The sequence below is a fragment of the Sarcophilus harrisii genome, chromosome 6 (assembly GCF_902635505.1).
Source record: "Sarcophilus harrisii chromosome 6, mSarHar1.11, whole genome shotgun sequence".
NCBI lineage: Eukaryota > Metazoa > Chordata > Mammalia > Dasyuromorphia > Dasyuridae > Sarcophilus > Sarcophilus harrisii.
This window is the reverse complement of record NC_045431.1, coordinates 233,936,437-233,950,969: the sequence shown is the minus strand read 5'-3', so window position 1 is coordinate 233,950,969 and position 14,533 is coordinate 233,936,437. Positions and strand designations below refer to the sequence as shown.

At 60.4% G+C, this 14,533-nt stretch overlaps 2 protein-coding genes across 9 annotated transcripts in view; one reads left to right on the top strand and one right to left on the bottom strand.

Moving 5' to 3' along the window:
• Positions 1-5,731: 5,731 nt before the first annotated feature.
• On the bottom strand, positions 5,732-13,078 carry PSMD13 (proteasome 26S subunit, non-ATPase 13). Its single transcript, XM_031942763.1, has 13 exons — positions 12,865-13,078; positions 12,621-12,699; positions 10,219-10,253; positions 10,080-10,135; positions 9,883-9,926; positions 9,637-9,723; positions 9,155-9,326; positions 7,085-7,164; positions 6,880-7,005; positions 6,653-6,715; positions 6,479-6,559; positions 6,276-6,392; positions 5,732-6,066 (listed from the first exon to the last, which is right to left on the bottom strand). Exons 1-13 carry the CDS (start codon positions 12,957-12,959, stop codon positions 5,971-5,973), a joined length of 1,131 nt encoding a protein of 376 aa, XP_031798623.1. The 5' UTR covers positions 12,960-13,078; the 3' UTR covers positions 5,732-5,970.
• Positions 12,941-14,533, top strand: part of SIRT3 (sirtuin 3) — a 17,121-nt gene continuing 15,528 nt past the window's right edge. For 3 of the 8 annotated variants that reach the window (XR_004230286.1, XM_031942756.1, XM_031942758.1), the window contains exons 1-2: positions 13,042-13,289; positions 13,685-13,826. Coding sequence is in view for 5 of the 8 variants with exons in the window: in XM_031942756.1 (XP_031798616.1) it covers positions 13,061-13,289; positions 13,685-13,826 (371 nt within the window). In the remaining 3 variants the exon portion in view is untranslated. Of the gene's footprint in view, positions 13,290-13,684; positions 13,827-14,533 lie in introns of those variants that run through there. The other 5 variants (XM_031942759.1, XM_031942757.1, XM_031942762.1 and 2 more) reach the window with 5 other exon arrangements.

Here is a 14,533-nt window from a genome sequence, read left to right as displayed (position 1 = left end):
CCAGGCGATCCTGCTAGGCGTCTGCTATCACTGCCACTCCACGTTCTTAGCTATTTTACAGAAAACCCTTGAGACAGTTACCCTGGGGCTCCTCGCTTCCTCCTCCTCCTCTCTCAGGTGCCTCCTTCCACAGCTTCTCCTCCCCCCAGTCCCCTTTGGCAGGACCAGCCCTTCCACCTAAGCCATGCCATTTCATTCCCTCTAAACAGTCCCCCCTCCATCACAAAGCGGGAGCTCCCATCTCACTTCTCTCCACTTTCTCCCTGCCCACTGGCTGCTTCCTTACTACCTCCGTGCCCTTGTTTCCTCCATCTTCAAGACCCTCTCCCTTCCATCCCCACTACCTGTCATCCCACATCTCTCCTCCCTTTTGTTGTCAGACTCCTGGAGAAGGCCCTGTCTGTTTGGCATCCCTGCTCTCTTCCTTTGCTTTGCTCACAATCCACCTCTGGTTTATTTTTGTAGGGTATACCTTCATTTTTTTACATATTTCCATGTGAGTCATGTTGGGAGAGAAAATCAGAACAAAAAAGAAAAAAAAACATGAAAAAGAAAAGACAGAAAAAAAGTAAAAACGGAATAAAAGATGGTATAAAAGGTGAACATGGTATACTTTTGATTTCAGGCTCCATAGTTCTCTCTGGATGTGTTTCTCCAGGGTTTATTGGAGTTGCCTCGGATCACTGAATTGCTGAAGAGGGCCATGTCCATCAGAATTGATCATTGTATAGTCTTGTTGCCATGTATGATGATTTCCAGGTTCTGCTCACTTCCCTCAGCATCACTTCCTGTAGGTCTCTGAAATCCTCCTGCTGATCTTTCTTACACAACAGTAGTATTCCATAGCATTCACAGACCACAACTTATTCAGCCATTCTCCATGTGATGGGGAGCAACTCCATCTCCAGTTTGTTGCCACTACAGAACGGGCTGCCCCAAACACTTGTGCACATGTGGGTCCCTTTCCTTTCATCAAGATCTCTGGAATGAAATCCAGTAGTAGCACTGCTGGGTCAAAGGGTGTGCATAGTTGGCGGCCCTCTGGGCAGAGCTCCACATTGTACCATCCGACTTCTGATGCCTCTTCAAAGTGACCACTGATCCCTTTGTGGCCAAGTCCACCAGTCTTCTTTCTCCTTGACCTCTGTAGAGAGCAGGAACTCTGGAGAAGAATGCTTGAAACAAGGTGTTAACTCAGTGGAACTGATGAGATGATGGCTCTCCAGTTCCCATATACTTAGTACTCAGCACGGTGATGTTGTGGTTCCCTAGTTCCTATAGATACTCAGTACCCAGCACAGTGGTGTCATGGTTCTCTAGTTCCCATACACTCAGTACTCATGGCTCTCCAGTTCACACATGCTCAATGTGCTGTAATGATGTAATTGTACTGAGGTATATAAGGGCTGAGAAGGACTTGGAGAGAGAGCCTCCTGCTGGCCCTCCTGCCTCCTCTCCTAAGACCAGGGACTAGGGCTGGTCCCAGGATCCTCCAGAAAACTAGCCCCCGACTCTGTCTCTATCTCTCTCTCCCTCCCTCCCTCCCCCCTGTCCCTCTCTGTCTCTCCCCCTTTCTCTGTCTCTGGAAGCCTTCCTCCATCCCCCATCACTCTAGTACCTTCTCCCTGCTCAATATTTCCAACTTGCCCCGAGTCTCCAGGCCGGGATGGGCAGTTGGGGACTGTTTGCTCTCCCATCAGGCCGTGGACTTTCTGAGAGCAGGGACTGCCCGAGCGCTTTGAATCCAGGAGTTCGGCTTGTTGGGCACACAGTGGGCACATAAGTGTTTACTGGATGGGCTCTGCCATGTTCACCATAAATGACCTAATATGTGTCTGATTAGAAGCATGTGTATGTATTCAGGGCACATCTAGGCCAGGGTGCCAAGGAGGGGAGGGCCCCAGGATGCAGGGCACGGGGACGGCCCTGGGGGGGGGCCCTTCAAATGCGAGCAAGTCCCCAGGGCTTTGAAGCTCTGCTTCTGCAGGAGACCTTGGGAGGGGTCGGGGGAGTGCTGCCGGCTGCTACCATCTGGGGCCTAATGTGTGCACATAGTTAACAGGCCGGAATCTGCCCGGACGCTGAGCTCACAAGGGGAACCCTGACTGGCACCAGGACGGCCATCCTGAAACTTATTTGGGCTTGAGCCGGGGGGTGGGGTGGGGGAGATTATTCCTAAAAAGGATTTTTAGATTATTGTTTCAATAATAACTGTGAGCTCCCTGAGAGCAGGGGCAGGGGGTGTATGTGAGTAAACAGCCCGAATAACAACAGAAATGAGGCCTGGGAAGGGGGGGGGGTTGCTCTGGCTAGGGATGGGCCGGACCAGGGCCAGAGAACTCAGGGGTCCCATAGGAGGTAGGGGGTTCTGGGCTCTCCTCCCAGACCAAGGCGGTCACTGACCACCTCCGTTCTTATCCCTGAATCATTCTGGAGGCAAGGGGTCCAGGGAGGCAGCACGGGGTCCGGGGAAATGGTGAAGGGCCCAGGGAGATGGTGAGGGGCCCGGGGAGATAGTGAGGGGCCCGGGGAGGCGGTGAGGGTCCCGGGGAGATGGCGAGGGGTCTGGGGAGATGGTGAGGGGCCCGGGGAGGCAGGGAGGGGCCCGGGGAGATGGCGAGGGGTCCGGGGAGATGGCAAAGGGGCCCGGGGAGATAGCGAGGGGCCCGGGGAGGTGGCGAGGGGCCCGGGGAGGCAGGGAGGGGCCCGGGGAGATGGCGAGGGGTCCGGGGAGATGGCAAAGGGGCCCGGGGAGATGGCGAGGGGCCCGGGGAGATGGCGAGGGGTCCGGGGAGATGGCAAAGGGGCCCGGGGAGATAGCGAGGGGCCCGGGGAGGTGGCGAGGGGCCTGGGGAGGTGGCGAGGGGCCCGGGGAGATGGCGAGGGGCCCGGGGAGATGGCGAGGGGTCCGGGGAGGTGGCGAGGGGCCCGGGGAGATGGCAAGGGGCCCGGGGAGATGGCGAGGGGTCCGGGGAGGTGGCGAGGGGCCCGGGGAGATGGCGAGGGGCCCGGGGAGATGGCGAGGGGTCTGGGAAGATGGCAAAGGGGCCCGGGGAGGCGGTGAGGGGGCCCAGGGAGGTGGCAAGGGGTCACCTTGCAGCACCAAAGCCTTATCGCCAAGAGGAAGAGCGCTGGGCTGGGGAATGACCCCTCTTCCTCCTCCACATAAACACTCCTTTCAGCAGCCCCAGAGTCCAAGGGGGTAATTATGGGCCTGGGGGAGGAAGGAGGCCCTGGGGAAAGGACTAGATTACAGGAAGGGATTAGAGGCCCTGACCCAGGCCCAGAGCTCCCGCTGGCACCCCTGCTGCCCGTACCCACCCTCTTGGAGAGGGCGCTGGTTGGCCAACGAGCAAGGATCGGCATCCTGGGCACGCGGGGCAGGGACAGCGGGGATGGCGGCCGGCCAGCCCTCACCCTCGCCCCCCTTGGCCAGCCCCCAGTCTTCCTGTTGGAGCCCTGTAATTTCCTGTCATTTTGGGGGGGGGCATTCTGAAATCCCTAGCACTTAAGATAACGGCCTGGGAGCCTGGATTGCCCCCCCCCCCCCGCTTCCACCACACTGCCAGCTCACCCGGACAAGAGGGGGTGGGGCAGACCCAATCTCGTGATCCTGTCCCGCTGGGATGGTGGCCACAGGGGCCAGGGGTGGGCTATGGGGCTCCGGATCTGGGGTGGGCGATGGGGTTCCGGGTCTGGCGGCCACGGGGCCCAGGGGTGGGTGATGGGGCTCAGGGTCTGGGGTGGCAATGGGGCTCTAGGTATGGGGGCCGTGGGGCCCAGGGGTGGGCGACAGGGCTCTGGGTCTGGGGGCCGCCTGAGCACGCACAGGGACCCAGAGAGCGGTGCCCCTGAGGCCAGTCAGCCCTGACCCTTTCCCCCTTTGGACAATCAGTCCTGGGAACACTCCTGGGGTATCTGGTCCCAGACTCCCTCAGAGACTCCAAAAGCGCGCTCTCCCACTCCCCTTCCCAAGTCCCTGAGCCGTTGGTCACCCTTCCCCCCCATGCGTTTGCAGTCAGTCCCCCTGAGAGGTCAGCATTCCCTTCTAGGCCATGGGGGGAAAGGTCAGTGTAGAGACTCGGACAGTGGCCCCAAGGATCTGCCCCTCACTGAGCGAGGGCACAAGGGGCAGAGGAAGTCCAATAGGGCACTTGCCGTCCTGCTGTGAGAACATGGGGCGCTGCCCAAACCGGGGCACGTGCAAGGGCACACCACCTTTGGAGCCCTCAGGGTCCATGGTCGGGGTGGGCTCATCCCCCAGGTGTGGATCAGGGCTGCCCGGGTGCCTGTTGTACCCACCACAGGCTAGCGCTGTGGCCCCCGGGCAGTTGGCGCCTCCGGTTCTTGGGACCTTTGGGCTGCCCTCCTGCCGACTCCCGGAGCTGCTTTGCAGATGTGACTTCGTCCCCCGAGGAGCCCTGACCTTGTGGGAGATGCGTGTCCCTGACCCTCTCAGCCTTAGTTTCCCCCTTTGTCGAATGCAGGTCTTGGGCTTTTCTAGCCGTTCCTAATCTCCTTCAATGCCCAGGGCCAAGGGTGGGAGGGCAGTGCCCGGGTGTCCCTGCCAAGAGCTCACTGACTGGCATCTGGTGCCAGCCTCTCAGGCCTGTGTGACGGGGACAGCTGCTGCTTCCTGGCGAGAGGCTGCAAAAAGCGCCCACACCTAAGCCAAGGTCAGACGGACGAGGGGCGCTTCCCCGGGTGCCACAGAGCGGAGCCCCCCAGACCATGCTGAGTCTGACCAGGGCCTCGAGGCTGCTCCGGGCCTCCCTGAGGGGCCGGGCGGTCCCCAGGGCCCCCATCTCCAGCCGACCGGCCAGGGACCCCACCAGTCCCGGAGTAAGTGACTGAGGAGGGGGCTGTGACCCAGTAGGACCCTGGGAGGGGACTGTGACCAGAGTGACGGCTGGGCCGGGGGGGGCAGAGGCAATTGCACAAAGGGGCCATCCCGGGCTGCTGAGGAGGGTGCTCTGGGGTCCCCCCCTTGCCTCGGTCCTGCCGCCATGCCCTTGACATTCAAGGACTGGGAGATCCAGAGAATGCTGAGCCAGAACTCTGACCCCCCCCCCCCCCCCCATGGTGCCTGGGCAGCCCAGGAGACTCTTGCCCATGGGAGGGGACCAGGCCACACTGTCCATGTCTGCCCATGCCCCCTCCCCCCACTGGCTGTTCCCCATGACGCCCCCCTGAAGGGCCCCTTTATCATCTTCTGGTCCGCCTGCCCTTAGGAAGGTCACAGGGTCTGGGCGTGAGGGGGAGAGAGGCCAGCAGAGGAGGGGCAGCAGATGCCATGGCAACTTGGCAGTAGCGGGGCGGGGCAGCCCAAGGCCCTGCTTGCCTCAGTTTCCTCGACAAAAGGATTGCCTCAAGGGGCTGAGGACTTTGTCCAGCTCAGCACACAGCCAGTGCCTAATCAATACGTCATCTTCCCCCCCACTGCTCCCTCCCACAACAGGAGCAGGCCGTCGCCATGGCGATCATCTTTTTCACCTTCCTGGGTCCTTCGGGATGGATCCTGAGCAACATCCACAGCTATAAGAAAAGTTCTGGCTGAGGGAAGCGCCCTGAAAGGAGCAGCCAATGCCGGACCCCCTGCTGCTGCCAGGAGACCCCTCCCCCCAGCCCATTAAAGGTCTCTGACAAAGCCATCTCTGTGGTTCTTCCGGCCCTCCATGACCCCCCCCCCCCCCGCCTCCCCAGCCCCCCTTCACTCAGAGCCAGGCCCAGGAAGAGGTCCAAAAAGTTTATTCCACATTTATCAAACAGAGCTGTACAGCAGGGGGTCACCAAGGGGAGGGATCTAAGAGGGGCAACCAGAGGGCCCAGGGCGCCTGCCTCTAGGTCAGGAGAGGTGGGGGGGGGGGCTGAAGCAGCACCCCCCCTGCAGTGACTGCCCCCACCACCAGCTGTGGCCCAGCCTATCCCTGGCGCTGTGGGACCGGAGCCCCCTGAGACGCCGCCCAGGGCCTACGTCAGGATGTCGTGGGCCTGGTGCTCCACCAGCATCTCCATGCTCTTCACGTCTGTGCACCAGAACTCCAGGCGGTCCTTCATGCCCTTGATCTGGGGGCATACAAGGGGCAGCCACCCTCACCAGGGGCCCAAACCCATTCCCCAGCCACAGTTTTCCGGGAGGCTTGCCCTCTGACCTTGCCCCTCTTCTGGCCCTGCCCCCCCATTTCCCCTGTCCCCTTGGATAATGAATGAGAAGGCTGACTCCCAGGAGGTTCCCCTCTCCCCCAGGGGTCTCTGCAGCTGGCGGGCCATCGTACCTGCTGCAGATCCAGCACCCGAGGCTGCACCCAGGTCATGTGCACCCGCTTGTCCACCTCGTCGATGCTGCCCTTCACCAGTCCCACCGAGAGGGCCTTCATCACCAACAGCTCCACCTACGTGGGCATAGCCAAGGGCGGGTCAGGGGTGATTGGGGGGAGAGGGGGGTGTGTGGCCCCGGGGCCCCAGGGAAGGAGCTCACCTCGTTCACCTTCACCTTGGCACTCTGGGCAATCTCCTCAAAGGTCAGCTGCCGGTGGTTGGCCGGGCGCGTGAAGGTCATCTGAAAGGCCGAGCCGAGGATGACCCCCCCTGGCTGTGGCCCCAGCCCGCCAGGGCCGCCCCACCATCCCGGGGGGTGGGGGCCCACACTCACCTCCATGAGGCACAGCAGCTGGATCTTCTGCAGGAGCAGGCCCTCGTTGGCAGCCAGGTCTGGCTGTAGGGGGAAGAGGCAGACGAGGGGTCTCCCCACATCCCCCACCCGCCCCGGCCCACCCCAGAGAGAGACTGCGAGAATCTGGAGATTGGGGGAGTTTGTGGGATCTCAAGGAAGCGGGGTTCCAATCAGAATTTCGTTGGGGTCCATTTGGGCCCCCTCACCTGCTGGCCCCAGGCGGGCTTCAAGGTCTGGAACCTCTCAACGTTGCCGCTGTTGAAGGCATAGAGTGTGTCGATCAGCCACTGGCGGTCCGTGTTCCTCAGAGAGTCCAGCACAGGGTGCATAAGCTGTGGGCCAAGCAGATGGGGTCAGCTGGGGGACTCGGGCCATGGCCCTCCGCGGGACCCCGCTCCGGAGCCAACTCACCAGTTCCCCAAAGTTGTAGACGCCTTCCCCGAGCAGTCCGGCCAGGCCCAGGGTGAAAGCTCTCTCCTGCTGCTCGGACACTGGGAGGAGAGGAGGCCTCCGGTCAGCCGACTGACTGGGCAGAGGGCCCCTCCCAGACACAAAGTGACCCGCAGAAAGCCCCTGGCATGTGTTGGCTTCCATCTGCTCCCTGACGGATGTCGGAGCCCCTCTCCTCCAATGTGCGGGGCCCTGCCACCCTTCCCAGTGCCCGTACTGGGGACCCTCTGACACAATGAGTGCTACAAAAAGCCCCCTGGCGTCAGGAGGAAGAGGGCTACTCTGGCCCACCCGGAGGCGGCATGCCAGGGGTGCCCCCGGCCCCTTTCTGCTGCCAGAGTGTTCAGGGAAGCCCTGGTTGTGGGCAGCCTGCCTCTCCAGATGTCCCACAGCCAACAACTCGGAGCGTGAGTGGGGGGGGCCTTGGGTGGAGCTGTGGCCGGGGACTGGCAATGGAGAAGGCTCAGGGCCCCTAGCCCTTCTCAGGCAGAGGCCCAGGGGAGGGTGGGCAAAGGGAGGGAGTGGGTGCCCTGGGCATCTATTCACAGATGCTTGTGGAGGAGCAGGAGACTCCTTGGGTCATTCCCACAGAGGTCAGAACCTACCGAGGAGTGGACCCTTGCCTTGGGGGGCAGAACTGCTGCTGCTTCAATATAACCGAAGACCCAGGGGAGCACTGAGAAAATGGGCCAGGAGTCAGAAGCCCCAGAACCGAAGGCGGCTGACCGATGACCCGGAAGCCCCAAACCCCAGACCTGCCAGACCGAGGGTTGGAGATCCCGAGCCTGTTGCAGCGAGGTCTGACCTGCAGACGGGCCATGAAGCTGTCAGCACCGAAGCAAAGGTCAACAGGAGGGAGAGCCCCGCTTCCTGAGGTACCCCTGCTGGGGTGCTTCCCTGGCCCTGCCCTAGCAGGGGTGCTGTTCTCATTGGCCCAGGGGCAGCCTGGGGTTTGGGGCTCTTAGTCTCAGAAGCGTCCCAACCAAGATTTGCATTCATGCCCGCCTGCCTCTGAGTTGGGAGCTCTGGACACTGGGGCATCCCCGGCTGCCCGGCAAACAGCACCCCAAGAGGGCACTGAGCACCTGACAAGGTAGGCTCAGATTCCTCATCAGAGCTAACCGAGGTTCTTTGAGTGATCCTGTGACCCGTACTTGCCCAGGCAGGATGTGGAGGCCCCAAGCTCCTCTTTGTGGAAGACACTGCGCCGAAGGCACAAAGCCCCAGAGCTGTCCAGTCTAAGGGAGAGGATGGACCACACACGAAATGCCAAGTCCTGGGACTGGCAGCCCTGCCAGGCCATCGACCTCAGAGACCCAAAGTAACGAAGCCGACTGGGGCGGGTGAGATTGCTTATGGGGAACAAGGAGAACTTTCTGTTTCAAGTCTACCCTTTTGGGGGAGACACTTGGCTATGAGTCTGACCTCTGAAAAAAATCAAAACTGCCCCCTGGGGGCGGGGGGGGGGGGGGGACGGAGATGACTGAGCTGGATACAGGCCCCTTGAAGTTAGAGGTATCCTGAACCTTAATCAAGGCTTCTTGACTGGATGAGCTGTCACTGGGGAGACTAGCTAGAAGAAAGCTGCAGTTCTGGGGGGCCCAGCTGGAGAAGGCACAGGCAGGGAGGCCCAGCAATGAGGGGTCCCACGGAGCCCCGGAGGCTCTCTGGGGGTGTGGCCCATAGGCCTAACTAATTGATGCCTCCAGGGCTGGCTTCTTTTCTAAGTACCCTCTGCCCTCAGCCCAAATAAAAAACATTACAACAACGACTCAATCATATTCTTCCCAAACTGACACCGGCTTTCGAGGCTGGAACTCGGGGGACTCGCCCTTGTTCTCCTGGCTCCCGCCCTTGTCTCACCCGGTGAAGGCCATCGTTTCGATTCCATCCCCCCAAAGCCGCCTCCATATGCACTGGGAGTTTCTCTGTCTCAGTCTGGAGCCCTGGCCATCAGATCCAGAACCAAGGGCGGCAGAGTGGGGCGCCCTCCCCCCAGCAGGGCAGGGACGGGAGCAGCTCCTGAGGTACCTGGCAGGTCTTTGACATCAATGCAGCCCAGGAACCGCAGGGCGTCCTTGTAGTAGGACGCGTGGTTCCCGATGGTCTGATAGTATTTGCTGGAAAGGTCATAGAAGCGACTGTGCACGGAGGTCACGCCCGGGAGGTTGTTAAGCATCTCTTCCACATCTTCAATTGTTTCCTGCACAGGGACAGGACGGGGCTCTGAGGGTGCTCCCTGCTCCCCACCGCCACGGAAAGAAAGGACCGCCAGGACCGTGTGGACAGGAGGCACATGGGGGCTCTTCTTTCTCCCAAAAAGAGGTGGCCCTGCCAGACCCCCCCCCCCCCATGGGATGCCCTGAGGCTTTCTCGCCATGTCCGGGTCAATCTGGGAGCCTCGGTATTGGCTTTCCTGGCAGGAAGCTGGGTACTAAGTCCTTGCCTGTCCTACAGATCAGCCCAGGAATGAGGGTCACGGGGGCAGGGAGGTGCGGGACCCCCCTCTTCACCTTGGTGACCTGGAGGTCTCCGATGTTCAGTTTCAGGGCCCCTATGGCGGTCTTGCACAGGATTACTGCCTCATCGCTGCTTTTCACCTGAGATTGCCAAAAAAAATGAGAGAGGGAGATGGGACTAGAGGAGGGAGTGGTGGCAGCCGGCTTTCCCAGACCTCGTTCCCATGTGACACATGAGCTGCGGGCGCCCTCGGGGAGAGCCCCGTAGCAAGGAAGGTTGCAGTGGAGATTCAGATCTACCTTTTCACGAGTCTTTTCCAGAAACGTCAGAGCAACATTAGGATCTGGAGGAAATAAAAAGGAATGACGTCAGAAGGGGCACCGAGAAGCAGATCAGTACGAGAGTCGCTATCACTCGATAGAACAAATTACTGCTGGGCCGGCAAAGGCCAATGCACCGTGTAGGAGACGTTCCTACTTGTGGAGTCAGTGCTCACCTGTCATCTGTCTGACCACATGGAGGATGATTTCCACCAAAGACAGAGGATTCACCCTGAAATGGCAAGATCACCTGGATTTACAATCCCAGCAGTGCCCAGATGCAGAAAGCCAACAGTGAACAAGAGGGTGCGTTACCTGTGCTCAAACTCACTGATGAAGTTTTCGTAAAGCTGCGGGAGTAAAGAAATGGGATCTGTTAGACAATGCCAGTTGGGCCCCAAGGTACAGACCTCCCTGACCAAATCTTGTCCCCCATCTCAAGTTATGGGTCTGGAGGACCCGAGACCCAGGGCTCGGGAGACACATGTGACACACAATATCCAAGCTGGCAGTACCATCGCAGATGGCCTCAAGGACAGCCCCTCCCAGAGAAGAAGCCCTCAGAGGTTCTGCTTTTGGGGGTGGCCTGGGGCCCCAGGAAGGGCCTCTGTGTTTAGCTCTGAAAATCGCCTTGGGAACTTTGGCTGACCTGGGGATGACTCGCTTTGCTGGCTGGGCAAGTACTTTAGCCAAGGACATGGGTGCAGACAAGAGACCTGCCCCCCCCAAAGCTGCAATGGCTCCAAACCAGAGAAGCACGTTAGGGCCACAGGCAACAGAAAACCAGAGCCAGGACAATGGGGACAAATCCTAAGGAGCCAAAGGCCGGGAGGGGCAGAAATGTTCTGGACTCTGGCTTGGGTGATGCTGAGCAAGGTTGGGGAGGATTCGTGTCCTGTGTCCCGGGAGAAGGGGGTTTTCGGGTACACTGTGCACTGGAAAGCTGTGGGGAGAAGAGCTAGTCCTGAAGGTCACCTCTATGGAGGAAAGCCACCGTGACAGACAGGGCTTTGTACCCAAACCTCGCTGCCTTTGTCAGGACCAGCACATGCTGGATGGGCTCCGGATTCTCGGCCCTACCACAGGGAAAGCCAGGTGTTGCGAGGAGGAGGCTGGGGTCCAATGACAGTGGCCGCAGCAACAGTGGTCGCTGGCCCAGGTGGGGAAGCATGCTCCTGCCCACTTCAGGAATGGTGCCCCTGCCAGGCTATTTTACACAGAGGCCCTTGTCAAATCTCTGTAACTCTGCCAGAACCCTAAATGACCACTAAAAAATGGAGACAGGGCGCTTTTGGATCCACTCTTGCTTTTAAATCTGTCACCTGCTACTGAACTCCTCAGCCTCCCAGGAAAATCGTTTCAACTCTTCCGATACAATCCTGTCTTAACATCCGAAATGACATTACACAAATGAAACACACCCCAAATCCAGAAACTTGGATTTCCTGCTCCTCCCAACTATTTTTGCTAATTTATTAAGGCCCCTTTAAGGAGTGTTGCAATACAGTTTGTGAGCCCATATTAAAACAAAGATGTGAACAAATGCAAATACCAGCATTCATAGAGAAAATGGAACTAGTAAAGGAAACTCAGAAGCCCAAAGATATCAGAGATAAGAGTCTGAGGGAATAGAGATGAGGAACAAGGGAGAGCGCTTCATAGAAGGAAACCTCAATGCCTGAGGCCCTGTGGTGTACGTGCTAGAACTGGTTTTGTTTACTTCCTAACTGTTTGGAAGAGGTGCACAGCCAAGCCCCAAGAACCTCTTCTGGGTATTACAGCGCCCAACTGATGGGGATAAGAGAGCAGGAAGCTCCCATGAGGCTAAAGGACTGGGCAAAAAAGGAGATAAGCTTAATTATGGGCAAGCATCATATCATGCCCGTAAGCCGAAACCACCCAATCTATAATTGTCGGATGGCGTTATCAGTGCCCAGGAAAGGAACTCTGGATCAGTTTGCTGGCCACCGGGAAAAAGCGCTTGTAAGCAACAGGAAAAGCTCTAAAGGGTCTGAGCAACGAGAGAAAACATACAGATGAGGAGATATGCCTCGCAGCAGAGACTCAGAATGGGGAAGACCGGGTTTCACGGCAGTTTCTGGGAAAAAAGCAGCGCCAGGAGGCGCGCTAACCCTAACCCTGACTGCAGGCCCCGCGGCCGGCCAAGGCCGCCCATCCATTTGAGGCCGGGCGCACAGAACGCGCAGCTGGAGCGCGCATTCAGTCCCGGGCGCTGCAGTCCCGGGGAGAGTGAGAGCGCACCAGAGAGTGGGGGACGGAGGCGGCCGCCGTGGCGGCTTCCAGACAAGGAGGCTGGGGGGTCTGGAGCTATGGCCAGGGCGGCTGACAGTCTTGAAAGCGCTCCCGCCGCCAGAAACGGGCAGCAGAACAGGCCGCGCTGCCCAACAAAAGCTGGCGGCTTCAGAAGATGAAAAGGACGGCGTTCGGGGCAGGGCGAGACAAAGCTTCCGCGCCAACGGAACAGAAGCAAGGGAAGCAGCTGGCCAGCACTTCACCGGTAGCTCAAGGGGTCAAAGGCTGCGCGGCCAATGAACTGGGCCAAGCGAGCCCTCCCGAAGGCGTCCGAGCGCGCGCCTGTCCGGGCTGAAGGGCAGGAGGACGAGGCCCAGCCACACACGCCCGTGTCCTGCGGCCCGAGAGCAGCGGCGGACGAGAGCAGCGCGCGGACGGCGGCTTCCCGCAGAGCCCCCGCTCACCTTGATGAGCCCGTCGCCCTGCGCGAAGCAGGGGTCCTGCACGAAGTCCAGGATCTGGAGCGTGAGCTGGTGCCATAACCTGCGGGAGAAGGGGATCTTCAGCGCCCCCCGCAGCGTGGGGAGGGGCGCTAGCCCGAGGAGGGGGAGGGGCGGGGGTGGGGGTGGGGCCGAGGAGGGGGAGGGGCGGGGGATGGGGGTGGGGCCGAGGAGGAGGATCCCCCACCGCGTCTCCCGCGCCCCTCACTTCTTGGTGTAGAGCTCCTCGAGGCGGTGCCACACGGCGGCCTGGCCAGGACCGGCGCTCTGGCTCTGCTGCAGGAAGCCCGGCACATCCTTCATGGCGGCGGCTCCGGGATGGACGCGGCGGGGAAGAGGGGGGGGCGCGGGGCAAGCGCGGGGCTTACGGCGACTTACGGGGACCGGCACTGACGGTCCAGTGGATGGAAACGCACACTCACTTCCGGTTCGCGCACGCTCACTTCCGGCGGGGAAAACCGCACGCGTATTGGCCTACTTCCGGTTCCGGCGCCGCGCGAAGCAGGCCGGGAGTGCCGCCGGCTTGCTCCTTCCTCCACCTGAGATTCGGGGTCATGGGGCCAGGCCGCGCCGCCTGGAACACCCTGGGCACGGCGCTGGGGCTCGCGCGAGGAAAGCCCGCGGCACTGCGCGGTGAGCGTCCTGCGTGCGCGTGTGTGCGCGCACGCCCCCGAGGCTGGACCCTGGGCGAGAGCGGAGAGCTTTCAGTGGTCCCTGGGTCCGGGAGCCCGCTTTGGGGCGCGCGCTGGCCAGGAACCGCGGGGCAGTCTGGGAGGCGGGCTCTGCTTCGGGGATCTCCCTTCCCTTCCCGCGCGCTCAGTTGCCCCCTGCTGCCCCGCCCCCTAGGGGCTAAGCCACGTCCAGGCGAGGTTTTCTCGGCCCTTCCGCCTGCCGATGACGAGGGGGAGGAAGACATTGAAAGAGTGGGGACGCCCGTTCTGCCCCCTCGTGCCCCGGAGTCCCCGCCCCCGCCAGGCAAGGGCCGCCGTAGATGGTTAACGGCCGGACCTCGGTCCTTGTTTCCCTAGGCCGCGGGCCCCCCTGGCTGCGCGTCTGGGGGAGTCTCGGAGCCCCCCGCAGCCTGAGCAGCGGCTCCGTGCGGGGGCAGCTGGTGCCGGAGAGGAGCGCGAGGGGGGCCGCCGGGAATGGGTCCGGCTCCCGGCAGCCAAAGTAGGTGGTCTCCCCCCGGGACCCTGCGGGCTTGGGGGCGGGCAGCGGGGGCCGGCTTGGAGGGGCTTCGAGTCAGGCCGGGGTATCTAATGGGGGTGAGGACGCCGGGGAGGAGTTTCAGGAGGCCTCTAGCACCCCAGTCTCGGCCTGCATGTGTCCAGGGAGAGCGGACACAGTTAACCGAGTAAAAGGCCTCCCCACTCGGCCGTGGCGATGGACGCAGAGAGCCTTTGACAAAGTCCACCGCCTGTGGCCCCAGAAGGTACAGGCCAAGAGCGGCGCCCCCCTGACCGTGAGGACACCCCGAAGCCTCCCCAGTAAATGCAGGGGTGAATCAAGGGGGGCCCCTCTCCTCAGTTTTAGGTAATTGCTGTAAGACGCGGCAGAGAAACAAAAGGCACAAAGGGCGGTAAAAAAGAGAATTGTGCCTCTTTCTTAGAGGTCCTGGAGGATCACCAAAGATACTTGGATCTTCCGCAGAAACATCCTCAAAAATCACCCATGTTTCTTTGTAATAATGATGCTCGGTGATAGAGTGGGAAGTTTAAATCATTATAAAATGCAAAGACTACAGATTGACTAACAAGGTGCCTCTTAAACAACAAGGACAATTTAAATAGCTGAAGGGTGCCCAGGCAATAAAATGGCAGCCCTAATAAAGTGAATTGGCCTTTATACCTTTACTTTATACCTGCTAAAGTCGAATC